Here is a 21,718-nt window from a genome sequence, read left to right on the forward strand (position 1 = left end):
TATTATTTAAAGTGTTATATTTCATTTAATTTGTTTTATTACAGAGTCTGTGGCCCGTGACTTCAAATATATTTCTCCTTCTGGCCCCCAACAAAAAAAGTTTGGACACCCCTGGCTTAGGTTGTAAAATTTTAATAAAGGGATTATTGTACTGGATATTTTACTAAATACAGAAGTATTTATGATCTGTGTAGCTGCATATAAATGGAGATTACTGGTCTTTGTAAAGTAAATACACAGCTAACCAGTGAATTTAGAATATATATATATATAACTTACCACCACATGCTTTCGCAGATTTGATGTGGAAGTTTTAAAAGCTGACAGCTCTGTCTGGCGGGGCACATTTTGCATTGCATTGAGGACGTAATTTTTTTTTTACTCAGTAACGGGGAGTTTTCCAATAAAAAATTACTTGTGTAAACTTTGTACTTGAGTAAAGTAAAATTACCTATTTTAAAAACTACTTAAAAAAATACAAATTACTCATAAAATCTACTCAATTACAGTAATTTGAGTAAGTGTAATTCATTACTTTCCACCTCTGCTCAGGATCTTGGGTTCATTGCTATGGAGGTATCTCCAGCAGCAAGCTTTCCACAGAACTTGGCGGAGTGGTTCTCAGCGGTCGTTATAACAGGCATGACATCAGCGCTGCACAACGCCGTACTGTGCTGAAGTACTTTCTGTTAAACATATCAGCTGGAAAGGCTGTTTATCCTGAACTCTGCTTGGAACGGGGAGGTGCTGTATAAATTAGTTTCTAGGGTTCAGTAAACAGCAAATTAAATCACACTGTGGTTATGCGTGGCAGCGGCGGCAGGAACAGCCATCAGTGCTGTTGATATTTTAGGGCCCGCGGGGCACTGCGGAGATTGACTTCACTCGTGCTTTCTCGTGCCGACTGCTGGTTTATGTCAGAGTGGAGTCTGCCAGTGGGAACACTCGATTATTGCTTTTCTCATTTGCGGCCATAAAATAGAAAACGACATCGGTATCAGTAAAAGCATTTATCAGCTCCTTCAGTTTTTTTTTTTTTTTTTTTTTTAATGACACATTTAGAATGGAACGTCCACAAATTGTTTCGTTTGCATGCATAAATAGAACTGAAGTATGCGCTATTGGAAAGTATTTTCAATTGAAAGCGGCGTCTCCATCAGACGCAGTCGCGTGGTGCATCTTGGGTCCAGCACGACGAGTTCAGGGGATGCAATGCGATAAAAAGATGAGCTAAGGTGAACTTTATGCAAATTAATCTGTCCAACATTATGCATCTATCCAATCCAATCAGTGTTCTCAGCGCAGTGTATTGCTGGGCGGTATGGCCAAAAATGCATATCATGGTATTTTTCAAGATTCTGTTGGTTTTACAGTATATCACTGTATTTTTCTATTATTATTTTATTATAATTTTTTTTGCATGACTGGGCTTTAATATAGGTTTGTGAGTTACTGTACTGTTAGGAGTACATATAATATAAAACACTAAGCCTTTAAATTAAGGCTTTGATTAGTAATGGGTTTACTTTGTCCCACAAAATTAAACAATATATGAAGAAATCAGACTTTATTATCAGAAAAATAGCTAAAGAATGTAAATAATAGACTTTACAAGACATATGCCAACAACTTTAGCACAACTTTCTTTACAAAATATTAAAAAATAGTTGTAATAGTTCCATAAGCACTATAAACGGACCTAAAGACATAAGTTTAATATACATTTACTATATGTTATTCCTGAAGCCACTAGAGGCATAACAGTATTTAAATTTAGCCACAATTCTCTTCTTTTTCCATGTAACAAATACATTCAGTTCATCCTTCAAGCTACAGTATTAATATATTTGAAAGGCCTGTAGTTACTGCTGTATTTTACTGGGATAAAAACACTCATACAGTAGAAACAGAAGCAGGAGCTGTTCGGATTTCTCTTTTCTTCATTGACGTTGCTGTTCTGCACGGTGCTCCGCAGCGCCTCTAGTGGTGTGGCGGTATGAGAGAAGTGCATACCGCTTCAAGTTCACCCCGCAGTATACAGAATGAACCGCTATAGCACCCAGCACTAGCGCAGTGTATGAAAACATTTTAGTTCTGCTTTCAAGCGTTCCAGAGGAGCATGGAAGAAAAGCTAATCATTGCAGTTTCAGACTTCCCTGCCCTTTATGATTAAACCCTGCTGATTTACAGTGACCTTGGTCAGCGTATTACAGTGTGGAAAAAGGCTGCTGAGATTTTTGGGGTCTCTGCTGGGTTTTTTAAATTTTAATATATAATTTAATTGGAAAAGTTTCCTTTTGTTAGCCTATACTTTGTTAGCGCACTAGACAGTGTTATGAAGCTCAATCGAACGTTCAAAATGTAAATTTTTATTTATTATTTTATAGGAAATAATGCTTGTATAAAATAATTTCTCAATTATTAAATATACTTAATTGGCGACGCAGAAAACGCTTTTGTAACGGCCACATGTGACCAGTAGGAGGGGGCAGTTCTTTCATGTGCGTCGATGCGTCGGATTAGTGTAAATGCAGCATGAGAATAAACAAGCACAGGGTTAACTCCTTATTAATAGCAGGGTGGGATTTTATTTATTTTATATAAGTCAAAATAACACATTACAAAGTAACATGTTTTCAGATCATATACAGTATGAGTTGATTATCCATACAGTACTTTTTTTTGGATGATTTGGGGAGTTGTTACTGAATGCAATCAGAATGTAACCAATTTAAGTAAAGCTAAGCTAAGTAAACGAAACTGTATTTCTTAAAAAAAAAATTTATATATATATATATATATATATATATATATATATATATATATATATATATATTATTTTCTTTTTTTTTTTTAAGTCAAACGAGCGCTGAATGTTAATCTACACAGATTTCATTTATTTACAGTAAGCTCAGATCAGTAAGTCTGGGGGCAGCAGCATTAGCGTTAGCTGCTAACTGGAAATAGAAAAAGCACACAGAAATGAGTTTGGCATAATATGTCTCCTTTAAAGCCATTAAAGACACAATGTGCCAGAATGTTCCATTCCCAGTGCTACTATTTAAACATTCTAAAATTGTAATTCAGGCTAATTATTCAGTGCTGAAAAAAGTGGTGAAATACAGTGACTTGCAAAAGTATTCATACCCCTTGAACTTTTCCATAATGTGTCACATTACAACCACAAACATACATTTATTTAATTGGAATTTAATGTGAAGGACCAACACAAAGTGGTATACAATTGTAAAGTGAAATAAAAAATGATGCATGATTCAAAACATTTTTTACAAATAAAAAACTGAAAAGTGTGGTGTGCAAAAGTATTCAGCCACCCCTTTCTCTGAGTGCAACCAATTCCATTCAGAAGTTTCCTGATGAATGCTAATAACTAGGGGTGGGAATCGTTTACTATCTCACGATTCGATTCGATTCCGATTTTGGGGGCCACGATTCGATTCAAAATCGATTTTTGATTCAAAACGATTTGAATTATAAAAATTTCTGCTTCTGGCTTATGAATCTTATTGAAAAAAAACCCTCCATAATATACACTGGTCCTGGAGCAGGTAATGTGTTACAAAAACAATAAAATGTGCAGGAATGTGGGTCCTCAGTGACAGAGGAATCACTGGGATATCACAATGACGTTAATGAACAATAAATAAATAATAAATAACACTGCTTTATTACCAGGCTACTAGCGGTGGTGTGTAGGTGACGCTGCTGGGCTGATGTGATGATAGCAGTGGAGCGCTAAAGTTCAGGAGCAGCTGCTGATTAACTAGTTAATTTAAGGTCGTTGTATTTCTTCAGAAAGGGGGCAGGAGGTGGAGAAATTAATTCATATGGTCCATTCCTTAATTCCTCTGTGATGAGGAGCTGAAATTAGCTCTGATTAGCTTATTGTATTTTTCCGTTCCGCCTTAAATGCTGCAGCCCGCTGCCACCTGTAGCGTTATTTAAGGTGGAACTGGAAAGTTAGCTAGTTAGCTAGCTAACAGTTACTGAAACTAACTACTAGCGATCTTTTTTATGCTTGTTATGAAGCATTCTGCCATAAAACATTGAAACTACACGTTAATCTAATGTAATATAGTGCTTGTTCTGCCATCTTACCGGTGATTCTCAAACACCTACGCTCTGTGTGTGTCTGGAAGATCTCCGTTTGAAAGGACAAGCGCTATCCCCAGGGTTGCCAGGTCCAACAAAAATACCCAGCCCAAAATCAGTCTAAAACCCGCCCCTCAGAATCGATTTTGGGACATTTTAAATCGATTCTGAATCGTAGTAAATGAGAATCAAGATTCTTATGTGAATCGATTTTTTGGCACACCTCTACTAATAACTATAAAGAGTCTACCTGTGTGTCATTTAATCTCAGTACAAATACAGCTGCTCCGTGACGGCCTCAGAGGGTGGTTAAAAGAATATAAAAGAGTAAACAGCATCGTGAAGTCCAAAGAACACACCAGACAGGTCAGCAATAAGGTTGTGGAGAAGTTTAAAGCAGGCTTAGGCTATAAAAAAGTATAATTTCCCAAGCTTTGAACATCTCACAGAGCACTGTTCACTTCGTTATCCAGAAATAGAAAGAGTATGGCACAACTGTAAGCCTATTAAGACAAGGTCGTCCACCTAAACTTACAGGCCGAACTAGGAGAGCACTGATCAGAGATGCAGCCAAGAGGACCATGGTAACTCTGGATGAAATGCAGAGATCCACAGCTCAGGTGGGGGAATCTGTCCACAGGACAACTATAAGTCGTGCACTGAACAAATGTGGCAAGAAGAAAGCCATTGTTATAAGAAAACAAAAAAATATATATTTTCACTTCACAATTGTATACCACTTTACTTTGGTCTTTCACACTAAATTCCAATGACATATATTTATGTTTGTGGTTGTAATGTGACACAATATGAAAAAGTTCAAGGGGTATGAATACTCACAGCCACCTGTCTATTATTTGTGGCAAAATCATTCATTTTGTACAATTTTGGCAACAACTAAAAACATTTGGTACTTCCTTCAATTTAATACAAACTACACCAGTTTTTTTTTCTCTCTTTTACTAAAGTTTAACAAAGTTTTAAGCTGCTGCTTAAAAAGATACTAGAGCACTAGTGCTTTCCAGGCGAGTCATATTATGTTTGTTTGATCCCAGCTAATAGGCTGTCTCTCTCGCAGAAGGTCTGCTCTGCTGGCCAATTACAGCTTAATTGGGGACACATGGGGGAACAGTTATGAAAGCAATCCAGACTAAACTGTTGCAAGACAAAAGAAAAAAAAAGGGCAACTTAATGTTACTTAATGATTTAGGAAGGAAGATGTGCATAATAAAAAAAAAAACATGTAGAGGGAGCAGGAACTTTACAGCATTCTCTGGAGAGTTAGAGTTTAACTCTCCAGCATTTACATTTTTCCCTGGTGGACTAGAATGAATTTAGACTCTATTAAGATTCAGTTTGTGGACAAAAGTATTGGAAAACCTGCTTATTATTTATTGTTATTTAAGAAATCAAGGAAATTAAAAAGTTTTTAAAAAGTTTTTTTTTTTTTTTTTTTTTTTTTTTGGAGTAACCCTCTCTTTTGTCTAAAGAAGAATTTCTAGTAAATCTTGGAGTGTTTTTTGAGGACTCAGAAACTCAAGTATTGGATGAAGCACCACTGTTCCACTGCTCTACAGCTCAATCCTGCGAGATTTATATCCCATTTAGCCTGCATCTGGCATGATATGTGGAGCCAAAAGTTCTAGGTTCCTGTTTATCTGCTCCATAGAGACTAATTATATTAGAAGTACTTCTACACAGGGATTGGACAAGCTGTGTGTGTGTGCATTTAAACATCTCGTCTTAAACTTTTCTAGGAAAGACTGTACAGCGGTCCTTGAAAGTTTGTCAACCTTTTGGATTTTTTCCTTATATGTATATTTCTGTAGAAATTTGACCTTAAATATAATTAGAACCGAAATGTAACTTCTAAACAACAGAAGGTCTTTCTCAAATTGGCTAGTTTGTTACTTGTTAATCATGTTGTTAGCTTGAGAACATAATGATGTGAATGGCAGGTTTGCGAGGAGAAAGCTACTGATCTCCATCTGCAGTTTGCCAAAGCTCACTTGGACAAGCCAAAAGACTACTGGAATATTGTTTTGTGAACGAATTACTATTGCTCTTATAAAAATACTGTATCTTTTTGGGTTAAATGAGGTGCGTTATGTTTGGAGTTAGGAAAACACTGCATTTCATCATGGAAAAACTTGAAAAAGTCCCTTCTGTGAAACATGGTGGTGGTAGTATCATGGTTTAAGTCTGTTTTTGTTGAATGTAGTCCAGGACAGCTTGTAATTATTGTCGACAATGATAATAAATTTTCAATTGTACCAGCAAATTATGAAGGAAAATATCTGGATAACTGTTACCTGTAAGAACAGAACCTCGGAACCTCAAGTGAATGTGGATCATGCAACAAGACAACGACTCTAAGTACACAAGTCATTCTGAATGGTTAAAGAATGTTAAAGAATTGAAATAAAGTTACCATGTTTTTCACACTATAAGGCGCATTTAAAATACTTTTTTTTCTAAAAATCATCAGTGCACCTCATTATCTGTTGTGTCTTATGAATATTACCAGTCAGTCTGTAAGAATCAGTAAAGCCACTCTTCTAAAGAGCAGAGTTATACAGTAGTTTCAGTTTAGTTCTCCAGCACCAGTAGCATTACCCGCTAAACGCTAGCCATTCAGCCATTCAGAGGTAAATATTATCGTCCTGTAGTCTGCTGCTAACTCTGGCTAGCACTGATGAAGCAGTATTAGCATTACCTGCTAAGCGCTAGCCATTTGGCTGCTCAGAAGTGAGTGTTATTGACATGTAGTCTGCTGCTAACCACAGCAAGCACTGCTGAAGCAGCATTTGCATTACCATTCGGCCGTTTAGAGGTAAATAAAAGCTAGCTAATACCGCCCTGGCTTACCGGAACACTTAGGGTTCCTCACTGTAGCCGCTTGCTAATGCTAATGCTCCAGCCCTAGTAAAAATCTGGAAATTTAAGTTTACTGTAAATAAACTGAATCACTTTTCTCACCAAAATCTCAGGAGATAAATCTGTGTAGATTAATATCCAGCACTTGTTTGACTTTTGTTTTTTTTTTTTTTGTTTTTTTTTAAGAATTACAGTTTTGTTTACATAACGTAGCTTAGCTTTACAGATCTTGCCCCCAGCGGTGAGACCTGCAGAATTACAACGGAATCATGGCGACAAATGTTCCTTATAATCCGGTGTGTATGAAAATGGACCAGAAAATAGATATTTATTGATAGTGCCCTTTATAGTGCAAAAAAAATATACTGTAAAATACAGTAATGTTTTAAAAGTCCTGACCTTCTGACGTCCAATAGAAATGCAGTTCATGGGAGGAAACTGAAATGTCTCTAAATACTTCACAAACTTTTAAGCACCACTGTATATGAATATATAAAGTATGACAGGAAGTCATAGAAGTTGTTCTCTGTTCTCTTGTTTTATATTTGGTCTTTTAAATGACAGATGATCATGACTCTGACTACTTAAATAGGTAGAAAGCACTTTTCTCCACAATACCTTGAAATGTTCAGCTCTAGCGCCCTGTTCGTGTACCACAGCACTCCTCACAGCACTTTATTAGATGAGTATATTTACATTTATATGATGTCTTTATCTAGCATCCATTACAAGCGCGATGCGGTAATGAAGCCCCTCCCTTACGGGGCCGTGTTTCATAGGGCAGGTACTGATGCAGGGCAGTCAGCGCCGGGCCTGTGTAATGGAAAAATAAAAGAGCCAAAGTGACGCTCTGGGGAAGAAAAAAAGAGAGGAAAAAAAAAGCCTTGGATGATAAGATCAAAGTCGGCAGACATGAAGCTGCAAGCGGTAATTGTGCGTTTTGGAAGGGGCTGCTTTTTCCCTGCTAGTGAGCACAGTGTCACCAGGATACACATGCAGACCCACACACACACATACACACACACACATGATGTTGCCATCCAGCTGCACAAAATCACTGGTTCTCCATGCTGAAGGCCATAATATTTTATTAGCATTAGCATGTGTTTATGTCCCAAGCTGCACATGTTGGTAAAAAAAAGCATCTCTCTATTCTGGTGCAGTGGATTTTGCAATAGACATCCAGTTGAGTTGTCTAGTATCACTCAGTATCATCACTCAGCCATAAATTCAATTTATAGACTAGAACTGCAACGATTAGTCGACGTAATCGACAACATCGACTACAGAAAATTGTCGACACAGAATTTCATATTCGACGCGTCGTTAATGTGTGATGGAGTGCGAGAGAGAGAGAGTGAAGAGAGAGCGCAAGAAAAAAAGGGGACATATAGTGAGAAATAAAGCATCCTGGTTGGCCTCACCTTATGCTTATTTGGCCAGTAAGGTTTCAGTGTGGGTGGGACTTGCAGTGCGAGAGAAAAACGATGATTTAGTGAACACAAATTACATCAGCTTACATTTTATTTTTATTTAATTTATCTTAAAAGATTTAAGTTGAACTTTAATATCAGTAAAGCACTTTAAACACCAACATATTTACCGTATATTCCGTATATCCTTTCTTCTAGAATTGTGCTTCAAATAAAGAACTTTATGCTGACCGCATTGTTTTACAAGTCAATATTGCCTAGATGGACAGCACTAAAAAAGTAACCATGCAAAACCGCAGTGTGAAAATTTGGGTGCACCCAACATTTGTGCTGGTGCTCCTAAGAAAAAAAGTTAGGCGCACCAGTGCAAAAAGTTAGGCTAGAGCCCTGGTTCAGATAAAATCAACTGTGTTTAATATTATCTATTAAGATAGTAAGTCTGAGACTCGGAACAATGTCAACAACCAATAGGAGAGCTACGAGAAGCCGCAAGAGAAGAATATTTTATGTGATTGTTTTTTTTTTGTTTTTTTAACAAATGATAAAAAAAAGAACACATTTTGCAGTTAATATGCATTCTGATATGGTTCTTACTTTAATGTGTACAATATTTTAAACACAAATAGCAATTTAAAGTCATTATATTTGAAGTTATTTTATTAAGATAAGTTATTCAACACTACACTGAAGTACAGCGATATACAGGCGTTTCAGTTTAGTTCACCAGCAGTTTTAGCATTAGCCGCTAATTGCGCTAAGCCAGGGGTGTCCAAACTACGGCCCGCAGGCCATTTGCGGCCCGTTTCCTTTTTTGGAGCGGCCTGCGAGGTATTTTAATGAAAGCCGGCCCGCTGTTAAGCAGGTTTTTATAATGTGAGATTCAAAGTTTGAACGCTAGGTGTCAGAAACATGCCAAAGAGTCTAAAAGCGGAGAGTGTGCGCATTTCTAGTGCAGAAAAACGGGCCAAAGAGTCTAAAAGCGGAGAGGGTGCGCATTTCTAGCGAAAAAAAACGGGCCAAAGAGTCTAAAAGCGGAGAGGGTGCGCATTTCTAGCGCAAAAAAATGGGCCAAAGAGTCTAAATGCGGAGAGAGTGCGCAATTCTAGCACAGAAAAACAGGCCAAAGAGTCTAAAAGTGGAGAGAGTGCGTAATTCTAGTGCAGAAAAACGGGCCAAAGAGTCTAAAAGTGGAGAGAGTGCGTAATTCTAGTGCAGAAAAACGGGACAAAGAGTCTAAAAGCGGAGAGAGTGCGTACTTCTAGTGCAGAAAAACAGGCCAAAGAGTCTAAAAGTGGAGAGAGTGCGCATTTCTAGCACAGAAAAACAGACCAAAGAGTCTAAAAGTGGAGAGAGTGCGTAATTCTAGCACAGAAAAACGGGCCAAAAAGAGTCTAAAAGTTGTCATAATTAAGGAGTTTAATATTAAGAGACATCATGAAATTAAACATCAATTTGAAAAATCTTAGTTTACACAACACTGTCAAAGATAAAGATAGTAAGTCAAGTAAAATGTTGTATAAATGAAAGTAATCAGGAAAATGTATTATTTCAAGTGGTATATTTCATTATTTGTTTTATTACAGAGTGTGGCCCTTGACTTCAAATATATTTCTCCTTCTGGCCCCCAACAAAAAAGTTTGGACACCCCTGCGCTAAGCGCTAGCTCTTTTGCAGTTCAGAGGGGAGTATATCGGCCTGTAACCTGCTTATTCAGCCAGTGAGGTTTCAGTGTGGGCAGGACAGTGTGTGAGAGAAAAACAGTGATTTAGTGAACACTGGAAGTCTGAAGTCTGGATATAGGAAAATAAGGACAGTTCTGCTCACTGCACAGTTTAAACGCTGACTTCTACTGTATATTACCTGTGGTGGATTAAACTACTGCAGAAAGCTTAATAAGGTGGATTTAAACAGGATTAACTCCTTCATTAACTTTACTAACGCTAGATAGAGTAGCTGGCTAAGTGTTAGGGAAATGCTGTATTCTGTACACTATATTAAAATTGTTATAGTAACTATATAAAACATACAGCTTTGGAAAAAAAATGGGAGACCATGATGAGTTACTTTGATTTGTTCTTTGAATATATCTCGGGAATATAATCAAGAGAAAGCTAGATGATCACAAGCCATCAATTCAAGCTGAACTGTTCAAATTTTCGAAAGAATTATTGGCAGATAAGTCGAGTACTAAAATAGTCTTAAATTGCAACCCTAGTATACACCCTAATCTCAGATTACCAATACTCGTATAGCAAAATGAACGATGGGCCTAATACCTGACCCTGTGGCACCCCTGCAGGTTGCGTGATCACAATATCTGGACGGATGACCTTCACCAGTAACAAGTCGATGGAGATTGAAGTGTTTGTGGATGCCGACTCACTGTTGGAAACTGACAAAGGGAAATACCGGGCAGTCACCGCCTTCTTCACCTACATCTCTCTGGACAAAGAGAACAAGCCCTTGCCTGTGCCCCCGCTGAAGGTAGGCATTTAAAAAGTCATGCTTGAATACACTTAAACATCTAACTGCTCTAATTACTGAAGTAACTATTGCTGACCACACACCTTTGATTTGAAAAAGAACACATTTTGCAGTTAGTATGCATTCTGATATGGTTCTTACTTTAATATGCACAGTATTTTAAACTATATTTAAAGTGATTTTATTAAGTTAAGTAAAGTTATTCTACACTATGCTGAAGTACAGAGATATACAGGAGTTTAGTTCTCCAGCAATTTTAGCAATAGCATTAGCTAAAGGCGCTAAGTGCTAGCTCTTTCGCCGTTCAGAGGTGAGTATTATCGGCCTGTAGCGTGCTGCTAACCCCTGCTAGCACTGCTGGAGCAGCGTAAGCATTAGCCGCTAACCGTGCTAATCGCTAGCTCTTTCGCAGTTCAGAGGTGAGTATATCAGCCTGTAGCTTGTCTGTTTACCGTGTTAAAACAAGCTACATGGGACAAACTGCTAGCTAATATCACCCTTGGTTTCCTGGGCGATTACACTCAGGGTACCTCAGTGTAGCGTTGTCAGGCAGCATTAGCTGCTAACCACTAGCAGTTAGCCACTAAAGCTAATGCTCCAGTTTTAGCGGAAATCTGAAAGTCTAAGCTTGCTGTAAATGAATGAAAGTGCTTTACTCACCCAAATAAACAGTTTTCAGGAGAGAGTAGATTACTTAGCTTAGCTTTACCTGCTGAATTAGAAGGAAAACATGGCGACACCCTTGTTCCTTACTAGTGTTGAATAAAATGTGCCTTATAATCTGCTGCACCTTATGTAAGAAACTAGACCAGAAAATAAATGTTTATTAAAAGTGCGCCTTAGAATCTGGTGCGCCTTATAGTGTGAAAAATGAAAAATACAGTATATGTAAGTATAAGGTGTTATCTCGTGAGGCAGATTGAACACTGACCAGCATGCTCATGGGTAGGCATGACGGTGTGAATTTTCTATTTATTTCTATCTGTTCTCATTAACAATTCTAGCCAGATGCTGCTGGTCATAATCACAGTATTTCACAATCAACATTCATTGCAGTAGACCTCATACACCAGTTCATAAAACGATCAACTTTACAAACATATGGTTAATATTGTTACTGAAACTCTACATTTGTATAGAATTGTTAATTTCACATGACACTGTGATTGACTGTTAAAAAAAATAATATATTCATAATTTTATTTAGCTATTTTTTTTCAATAGTCCTTAGCAAAAAAGCCAATATTTTCTGTTTTTTTGGTCAATATTCAATTTGTGTGGTCTAATCTTTCGTTTATTTACATCTGGTAAAAAACAGAAAATAGGAAAAATTATCCACAGCACACAGAAGTAGGTCTATATATTGTATATTGCTTTATAAATGTTTTATGTTTGCTTTGTGTCTCGTTTATTGCCATGCCAACATACTAACATAATTGATCTACTCATAAATATGTTTTTTTTTCCTAATTCACTTGATTTCAGGTAGGTGTAGCGTACTTGCGTGTTCATGTTAGCGCTGCTGTTGTATTTATGAGAGTTAAGTGCTTTTCCTGCAGCTTGTCTTCACAGCGTTTCACCAGGCTAGCATCGTATTCATGTCAGCTATTTCTGTACTCAGTATTTTTGTAGAATGCAGACCCCACCGGGGTCTTTATGTTGGAATTACAGATGGTGGGGTGTGGTTAGGTTGAAGCCCATTAAACAGAACCTACTGCTCTTCAGCCAGATGGGCTCGGAGCTGTGGGAGAGCTCCTGTAGGTTTCTTTGCATCTCAAGATGCTCAGTTATCTGTCTTGTTGTTACATAACAGACTCTGAGAGACCCCAGAGGTATATTTACACTTAAGCATGCTGCTCGCTGTCACCGCTCGCTTCCTGAGACAGCTGCAGCTCTCAGATGATTCATCAATAGATCAATCTCACAACGTGAAGGCCACTTAAAAAGTTTTATAAGTAAACCTACTTGTAGTTGTAGTAAACTGCTGTTATACTGTATCAGGACATCGTATCTCCATTCTCTACACTCTAGAAAATAGCAGCCGGCCTTGTTGTGGTCACAGGTGGGTGGATGCAATGATATATGTGGTGAGCAGGGCTGGGTATCATTAAAAAAAAATTTGATACTGATTAGGGCTGCAACATATAGCTGGACAGAGCATCGTCTCTCAAAAGTGAAGCCACCACAGGTCGGGCGCCCCTTGCTGTGTAACCCCACCCATCCCCATAGGTTTTAATGGCAAAACAGACAATTTTCAATATATTTTTTTTCTAATATACTGTAATTCTACCTCCTTTATTTAAATACAACAGCTAGTGTAACCTCTGCTTATATTGTCAAATGTTTATATCTCCACAGAATTCGTTTTTTAAAACGTTATTCAGCTCTATTCAAAAAAGGTGTGGTTATTGTAAAAGGGCTGGTTATGGGCGGGACCAATAACAGACCGTCAGCTCCGCTCTGCAGCCTGTGCAATAGGAGACTTTTATTTTTTTAGTTTGTGTCTCCAAAAGTGACCAAACACAACAGATTACATATTAAATCACTAAATATCAGTAATTTCCATGTTTAAGCAAAATTCAGATATTTAAATGCCATTTAAACCTTATGTTTTGCTGTTTCTATCGTTTTTAGAGATGGCAGAAATGATCGCTGACTAATCGACTAATCGAAAAAATAATCGTCAGATTAGTTGACTACCAAAATAATCATTAGTTGCAGCCCTAATATTGATATGACAGTTTGAATTGGATAACGATTCCCAAGCGATACTTTTCTGATACCTTTTTCTAAATTGTAACCAAAAAATACAAAAAGTGAAGTAACACTTTACTTGGATGATCCATTTTATGGTCTTGTTGATGCTCAACTGACATTCAATTAACACTGAATTGATTATCCATTAAATTTAACTCAAGCATATGTTGAATGTAAATGATTTAAAATAGAACCTAACCGTACGCCTAACCTTAACCCTTAATCAACCATAAAATCAAACCCTACACCTAACCCTAACCTTAACCCTTAATCAACCATAAAATCAAACCCTACACCTAACCCTAACCTTAACCCTTAATCAACCATAAAATCAAACCCTACACCTAACCTTAACCTTAACCTGAGCTTAAAATCTAACCCTAATCCCAATCCTAGAATATTAAAATAAGTGTTTGGGTTAGAGTTGGATGTAGGGTTATATTCAACAGAGAATCATTTACTTTCACCTTTTAGTTCATTTGCATTTAATAGACATGTAGTTAAATGTTAGTTGAATGTCAGTTGAGCATCAAAGAGGCCATCAAATAGACCATCCAAGTAAAGTGTTACCAAAAGTAATAATTATTCTCACACAACGTATATATTTAACAGCTGACATGAGGCTAGAGAGAGTCAACACAAATAGGCTGGAGAGCCAGAGAGAGACAGCGCAAGTGCCTGAGAGGTTTGAGTTAATTAAGTTAATTTTCCATTCAATTAGTAAAGATATAGAAAAATATATACCTTTATATGAACAAATATATTCATTATCTGTTTCATCCCATAGAAACGGAACTAGAAATTGCTAATTCTTCTTGCATACATGAGTATATACATCCTTTATAAATGTAAGTTAATTCTGGTACTTACTAATACTCACTGTAAATGAATGCATTCACGCCAAGGAAAACCCAGTGAGATTACTCTGTTAATAATAAGGTTTAATAGAAGCATGTTTAAAGGGGGTTAACACTCACCCATCCTGCAATGACAGTATTATAAACGTTAACCTGACAGAGAGCCCACGTTTCCAGACAGGAAACTCGCTGTTGATATAATTTAGACACATTTTGAATTATTCTTTCACTCCTTGCACCCATCTGAGGCATTCTGAATAAAATAAAAATCAAGAAATCAGAAAGGAATAAATTCAAGAGGAAGATGGTTGATCACAACCATCAAACCAAGCTGAACTGCTTGAATTAAGCTTTGCACCAGGAGTGGCATAAAGTTATCCAAAAGCAGTGTGTAAGACTGGTGGAGGAGAACATGCCAATATGCATGTGATGAAAACTGTGATTAAAAACCAGGGTTATTCCACCAAATATTAATTTCTGAACTCTTAAAACTTTATGAATATGAACTTGATTTATTTGCATTATTTGAGGTCTGAAAGCTCTGCATCTTTTTTATTTCAACCATTTCTCATTTTCTCCAAATAGTGAAAACAGTGATTACATGTTTTCGACCATTTTCATGGCTGGAATGCACTGTTTGCATGCTGTTGTTTCTACCTGGCAACCCTAGGGTGTGAAAATGAGAATGAGGGATCAGTGGTGGGCAGTTTCAGGGCCAACAACCTATACAGATTACTGTGATGTACCACACAGTTCAAATAAGAAAATACTGGCTAAAGCTCTGCTGATAAGATCAGCCGGTGTTTAAATTTAGCATCTTTCCTTAATATCTGATCATGCATCCTGATCATGTTATGAATTATTAAAGAAAATATATAATTCTTAATGGTTTTTAAATTGTTTTAATATCTATATTAATCCACAATGTAGAAAATACTCTACTGTCATAATTCTCTTTAGTTTAATATCATAGACCCTAAAACAGGGGTGTCCAAACTTTTTTTGTTGGGGGCCAGAAGGAGAAATATATTTGAAGTCATGGGCCACACACTGTAATAAAACAAATAATGAAATATACCACTTTAAATGATAAATTTTTTCTGATTATTTCATTTACACACCATTTTACTTGACTTACTATCTTTATCTTTGACAGAAATGCGCACTCTCTCTGGTTTTAGACTCTTTGGCTCATTTTTCTGCGCTATAACTGCGCACTCTCTCTGCGTTTAGACTCTTTGGCGCGTTTTTCTGCGCAATAACTGCGCACCCTTTACGCTTTTAGACTCTTTGGCCCGTTTTTCTGCGCTATAAATGCGCACCCTCTCCGCTTTTAGACTCTTTGGCCCGTTTTTCTGCGCTATAACTGCGCACCCTCTCCGCTTTTAGACTCTTTGGCCCGTTTTTCTGCGCTAGAAATGCGCACCCTCTCCGCTTTTAGACTCTTTGGCCCGTTTTTCTGCGCTAGAAATGCGCACCCTCTCCGACTTTTTGGCCCGTTTCTGACACCTAGCGTTCAAACTTTGAATCTCACATAATAGAAACCTGCTTAACAGCGGGCCAACTTTCATTCTATTTCTAAAATACCGCTATTTCTCAAAAAACTATGGCCCGTAGTTTGGACACCCCTGCCCTAAAATATAAGAAAAGTGCAAAAAAAACCACAATAGATTCTGAATATGAATTAATCCTTAATTAATATAATTACTATGCCTCACAAATTCAGTTTCCCACTTTATAACTGGAGTTGTATACATTTTAACCTATGGAACATGTCTCTAGTAACGAGCAGTTTACATGATATGTTGGCATTTATGCCCATATAAGGAAAAAGGGAAGTCTGAAGTCTATCCAGGTTCTTTATTTTCCACCATACTGGTTCAAGGTTGTGCTTTCTCCAGGCTTTACTGCTCTCTGTGAATTATTGCAGCCATTAACTTGATGCATAGCTACAAGGACTTAGCAACCCATTCAAAAGGTTCACGGCGCTTCAGCGAAACGTCTGCTGACCTCGTGGGCATGATTCCAGTGTGTCACTATTTATGACATTTTCTTATTTTTCGAAGCCACAGTCTTTAGTGCAATACAGTTTAGTTTGAATATCTCTTATTTTACCTTTCTGTCTGTTTATAAAAGCTGTGGTCAAGTGGCAAAGAGCATACCAACAATATAATTTGAAGTAATGGTTCTCTGAAAGGGAGAGTAACATGAGAACATGAGAAAACAATTTTATAAGCTTAGTTTAGACAGTCTGAAAGCTTTTTGACATTCAGTAAGAGTCATACTGACAGGAGCTGCTGTCTGCTGCCTTATTGTCCTGATTGCAAAGAAGTTTCATCATTAGAAAAGTGCCAGGCTTCCTTCTGCTCCCTCTGCCTCCCTTAAGTCCACCAACAACATTTCCCATAATTTATCTTCTCTAACTTCCCAATCAAAAACGAATGTGTTCTGCTTCCCCCGCTTACCTGAGTACTGACCTGTTTTCTGTCACTTTTGTTGCTAGTTTATATACTAATTCAGTTTCTCTAACCTTTGCGAAGTATTGCCAACCATTCCTTATTGCATGAAGAGCAATTTCATGTTTTAGTTTTGTGTATTGTCTCTCTCTATTGTCATTTTCCCTGTTTTTTTTTTTTTATCTTGTCTAAAGTTAGTTTTTTTTTTTTTTGCCCTGTTTTGCCCATATCTGTTTAGCTTGCTATTATATTAATAACAAATGCGACAAATACTTAGGATATACTGTTGGTATATACTTTACCTTATGTGTAAAATAATTAGACTTTTTGTTTGCACCATAACAGGTTTTTTTTTTTTTTGAGTCATAACCAGTTCCATTTTTCACATACTGCCGTAAAACAGCACTGCCAAAGAAGCATACTGGCAAAGCTCTAGCCAGTTAGCATAACAAGGTGACACATTGAAATGACAGTAGCTCAGCTCTGAGTCAAACGCTCATCTCGCTCTGTCCTGCCTGGAGAGAAATGAGAACGGCACTTTATCTGAGGAGCTCCTGCTGCTGCTGCTCCTCACTGTATGAGTGTTTTTATTCAATTAAAATAGAAGAACAACAGCAAACAGCAGTTATTTACTCAGAAAGAGAGGACATTTTTGAACGCAACTACATATGAAACCTAGTCTATATGTAGCCAGAGACAGTATTAATGAGTTGAAAATCTAAATAGGAGTCTGTTTACAGATAAAGTCGCGGAGCCATCAGCTTGCTTTTTACGCAGTGAGTGGATGATGGTAAGGATGGTAGCGGTCAAAGCTTGCCTTGATGTAGAGATCTGTGCATTTGCAGTAGCCATATGAAGCTGATAAAACATCTTTTTTGTGCATAATTGAGCTCTAAATTACAATATTTCTATTTGAATTTTGGGAGAAATGTTGTCTGTAGTTTATAGAATAAAACAACAATGTTCATTTTGTTCATTTGCTCAAACATTTATCTATAAAATAGCAAAATCAGAGAAACTGATTCAGAAACTGAAGTGGTCTCTTTTTTTTCTCATTTCTCATTTTCTGCAAATAAACAAATAAAAGCTTTAAATTACACTATTTTTGTTTGGAATTTGGGAGAAATGTTGTCTGTAGTTTATTTAAGGTCTGAAAGCTCTGCATTTCTCTTTTTCTGCATATAAAAGCTCTAAATTATATATATATTTTTTTGAGAATTTGGGAGAAATATTGTCTGTAGTTTACAGAATAAAACAACAATGTTCATTTTACTCAAGCATATACCTATAAATAGCAAAATCCAAGATTTTAGAATGGCAGAAGAATTCAGAATAAAAGTTAATAGCTTAATAATGGTAAAGTGGGTAGGACACTCAGCTAAGAGGTTAATTGCACCCCCTCATTCTCTCTCCTACAAACCCAGACAGCTGAAATCTTTCCCATGCTTCGAGGTACGTTTCTTTCCCGGTTTTAAAATGCAGTCGCAGTAGCTTCTGAAGGTCGTGGCTGGTAATTCCAGCTGAATGCTGATGTAGCTTTAGCCTTCCGTCTTCCAGAAGGTGAAATCCATCCTTAAGAGTAACATGTCTTCCTGGAAATCACGTCAATATGTATTCTTCTCCACGGCGCAGTCGTTCCTGGGTCAGATCTGGAGCGTAAATTCTATACTGCTGCACTTCCTGCACCCTGAAATGCCCCAGGGGCTTCAGCAGGACTGGTTTTCATTACAGACCCCTACAACCACCCACCCACCTCTTCTTTATCTGTCAGTCTGCCTCGGATTTTTGTGTTCTCTTTTAGCTGTGGTGCTTTATTGGCTAATTCTGTATGCAGTCCTGTACAAGTTAAGGAGACTCAGAACATATTTTAAAAATGGATCATCAGTGCAGTAAGTGTATATTTGTCCAGAAAAAACACTAATATATATAATATATATATAATATATCAAAATATTCTTTTTTTATATGATCATTTTTATTATTATTTTTATTATGAATATTTAAACAAAAGCAGCAACCAGTTCTGCGAACATATAACACAATTCCAATCTTACCAATCTTACCAAGTCACAACCGGCCTTTAGATACATTCACACAAAAATACTAACAAACCAGGACAAAACAAGACAAGACAACAAACAAACACCAAAACAAACACCCAAAAAAAAACACCAAAAAAAAGAGAGGGGGGAGGGGTTTACAACATTTCTTTCAGGAAGTCAATGGCTTCGTAGCAGATATTAATATTCGCTGCATTTGCACCATTAATTCGAGCAGTGGAAATATAATAAAATATTCTTCATACAAGAAGTAGTGATGTCAGCCCAAATTTTGCAGCTATAACAGCTTAGCTTTTCTTGGAAGGCTTTCTGCAAGGTTTAGGAGTGTGTTTATGAGAGTCCACTGAAAATTCCTCTAGAAATACATTTTATTCTAATTCATCCCAAAGGATTCTATCTAGTTGAAGTCAGTACTGTGTGTGGGGTCGAGCTCAAGAAAATGGTCTGTAACGTAGGCGTCTGTTTTTAATGCTATTTTCATAATGCAACAAAATAACAAATCAAACTGTGCTTTTAATAAAAGTTGCGCAAGTTACAATGTTATAATCATGCAGATCTGGCCTGCGCAGTGTGTTTTTTGCCCCAAGGCAAAATAGGCTTAAAATAAAATACAAAATGTTTGTTCAGAAAGTGTTTTATATTCTTAAACCCTGTTAATTATATTAAATTAGAGTATATTAGAGGATGTAACTGTAAATTATGTTTTTGATCTTGGTCTATTTGGGTTTGATGATTGTGCAGTGCATATTCAAATTGCTGTTTTTAAATGTTTTTGCACTTAAACTATAAGCTCAATTTAAAAAAGTTTGTTTGTTTAGAAAGTGTTTCATATTCTTAAACCATATTAAATAATCTTAGATTAGAGAAAAGTCATTTAGACACCATTTATGCAGCCTAATTTAGCGATGTTCAGGCATGTGGATCAATGTTTAAATTGTTTGCATATACTTCTTCAGTGTTGCAATGTTAGTTTACATCATTCTGAACAGATTTTAACATGCCGAAAAAATGTTTTTAAAAAGCTTACTTTCAAGCTTACTTTCAAGTTTCAAGTCAAGACAAGTAGTTTTACTGTCAATACTGCATATATACAGAATATACAGAGGATTGAAATTACGTTACTCTTCTTCACAAGAACAACAGGATCAAAATATAAATATAAAAGAATGAGAGACACTAAATGCACAATTCAACAAGGTCACAGATATAGACATACCGTACGTGAGACAAGAGACACAAGACACTAGTGCAATAGTGATGATGGGGGGAATTAAAGAGTGAATGACAGTAGTATTGTAAACAGAAGAGAACCAGTATAAACAGTAGTGCAGGTATAGTGGTATAAAAGCTTAGGGCTGGTAAAGTGAATGAGTGCATAAAGTTCTTTTATGTCACAGTTGAAGGGGGAGTTAAAGTGGGTATGACAGTGCAAGTATGAGCAGTGGTGCAGGTATGGAGTGTGTGAATGCATCAGCTCTTGCCAAGTTCCAGTACAGTGTTGATTCCCAATGCTTTATTTACTAAAAAAAATGTCGATTTAACCCTTTAGAACCCGACAGACGGATTTTTCGTCCAAAATCTCACCTTGTGTTCTCAGCTTAATTACTCAGAAATCCCTTCACACATCAACACGAATCATATATGGCTAGAAAGGGCGGAACTTACTCTTTATAAAAGAAAAACACCTAAAAAAGTGAGATCTCCTTCCCCAACCAATAGTATTTACCTTTAGTGCTTCAAACATATTTATATGATGTTTCAAACCAAATAATATCAGTAATTGACTCAAAAGTGTTCACAGAAAAAGTGTGTGAAACTACCTGCACTCAAACTAAAGCTAGGTATGGTGTGCGCACTACTTTATATAGTTTTTACTTTACCTGCACATTTTTACTAAGTAGTTATTTTGCACTAAACATTTTTTATTTATTTAGACTAAAACGTTTACATTTTTGCATATATAGTTTTCTTTGTGTGTCCTGATTAAAATACTGAAAGGCATAGGCTGCTCTGAGTTTCAGGTTTTTAGTAATCTAATTTTGTCAAAGTAAGAAACCATGTAATGAACTATCATCAATATTCTAATAGTCTAATAGTCTAACCATTTTTGAAAAGATATCTTAGGTGTGAATATATTTAAAGTCTATACATTCAAAAATAAGTTAAAAAAAGAAAAAAAACAGGCACCTGGTAAAATTTTAAACAAAACATGATCAGTTCCAGGAATTATAACAATTCTGCTTCCTTTTATATTTTAAATGATTAGATTTTTGAGCAGCCATATGGCTAATGGTATGTGACTGTCTGATATAATTACTGTTTTTAAGACCTGAAAGAGGAACTGACAAAAACACACCAAAACAGCCTAGGGTTCAAGGGTTCAATTGGGCTCGGGCTACACCAAACTTGAAGAATCCAAGTCTTTTACTTTAACTAAACTGTTCCTGCAAATTTGGGAGCATGAAATTGTCCAAAAAAGGCATCAAACCCAATTTCTGAAAACCATCACAACCACACACCATAATCCCCCCTCTGCCAAACTTTACACTGCATTTGTGTGTATGTGGCATGTGGCCTCAGTTGCTCGATCCTGCCGCTTTGCGCTTTACAACATCAGAAAAATTTGACCGTTTCTGACGCAACAGGCCACCCAACTCCTGGTACAAGCTGTGGTAATCTCA

General features: G+C 36.8%; 1 protein-coding gene across 4 annotated transcripts in view; it reads left to right on the forward strand.

Moving 5' to 3' along the window:
* acot7 (acyl-CoA thioesterase 7) overlaps nt 1-21,718 on the forward strand; it is a 184,381-nt gene that overhangs the window by 122,330 nt on the left and 40,333 nt on the right. For all 4 annotated transcript variants that reach the window (XM_007247940.4, XM_007247939.3, XM_007247941.3 and 1 more), the window contains one exon: nt 10,723-10,907. In XM_007247940.4, coding sequence (XP_007248002.3) covers nt 10,723-10,907 — 185 coding nt within the window. The remainder of the gene's footprint in view (nt 1-10,722; nt 10,908-21,718) is intronic.

The sequence above is a fragment of the Astyanax mexicanus genome, chromosome 12 (assembly GCF_023375975.1).
Source record: "Astyanax mexicanus isolate ESR-SI-001 chromosome 12, AstMex3_surface, whole genome shotgun sequence".
In the NCBI taxonomy this organism is placed as follows: domain Eukaryota; kingdom Metazoa; phylum Chordata; class Actinopteri; order Characiformes; family Acestrorhamphidae; genus Astyanax; species Astyanax mexicanus.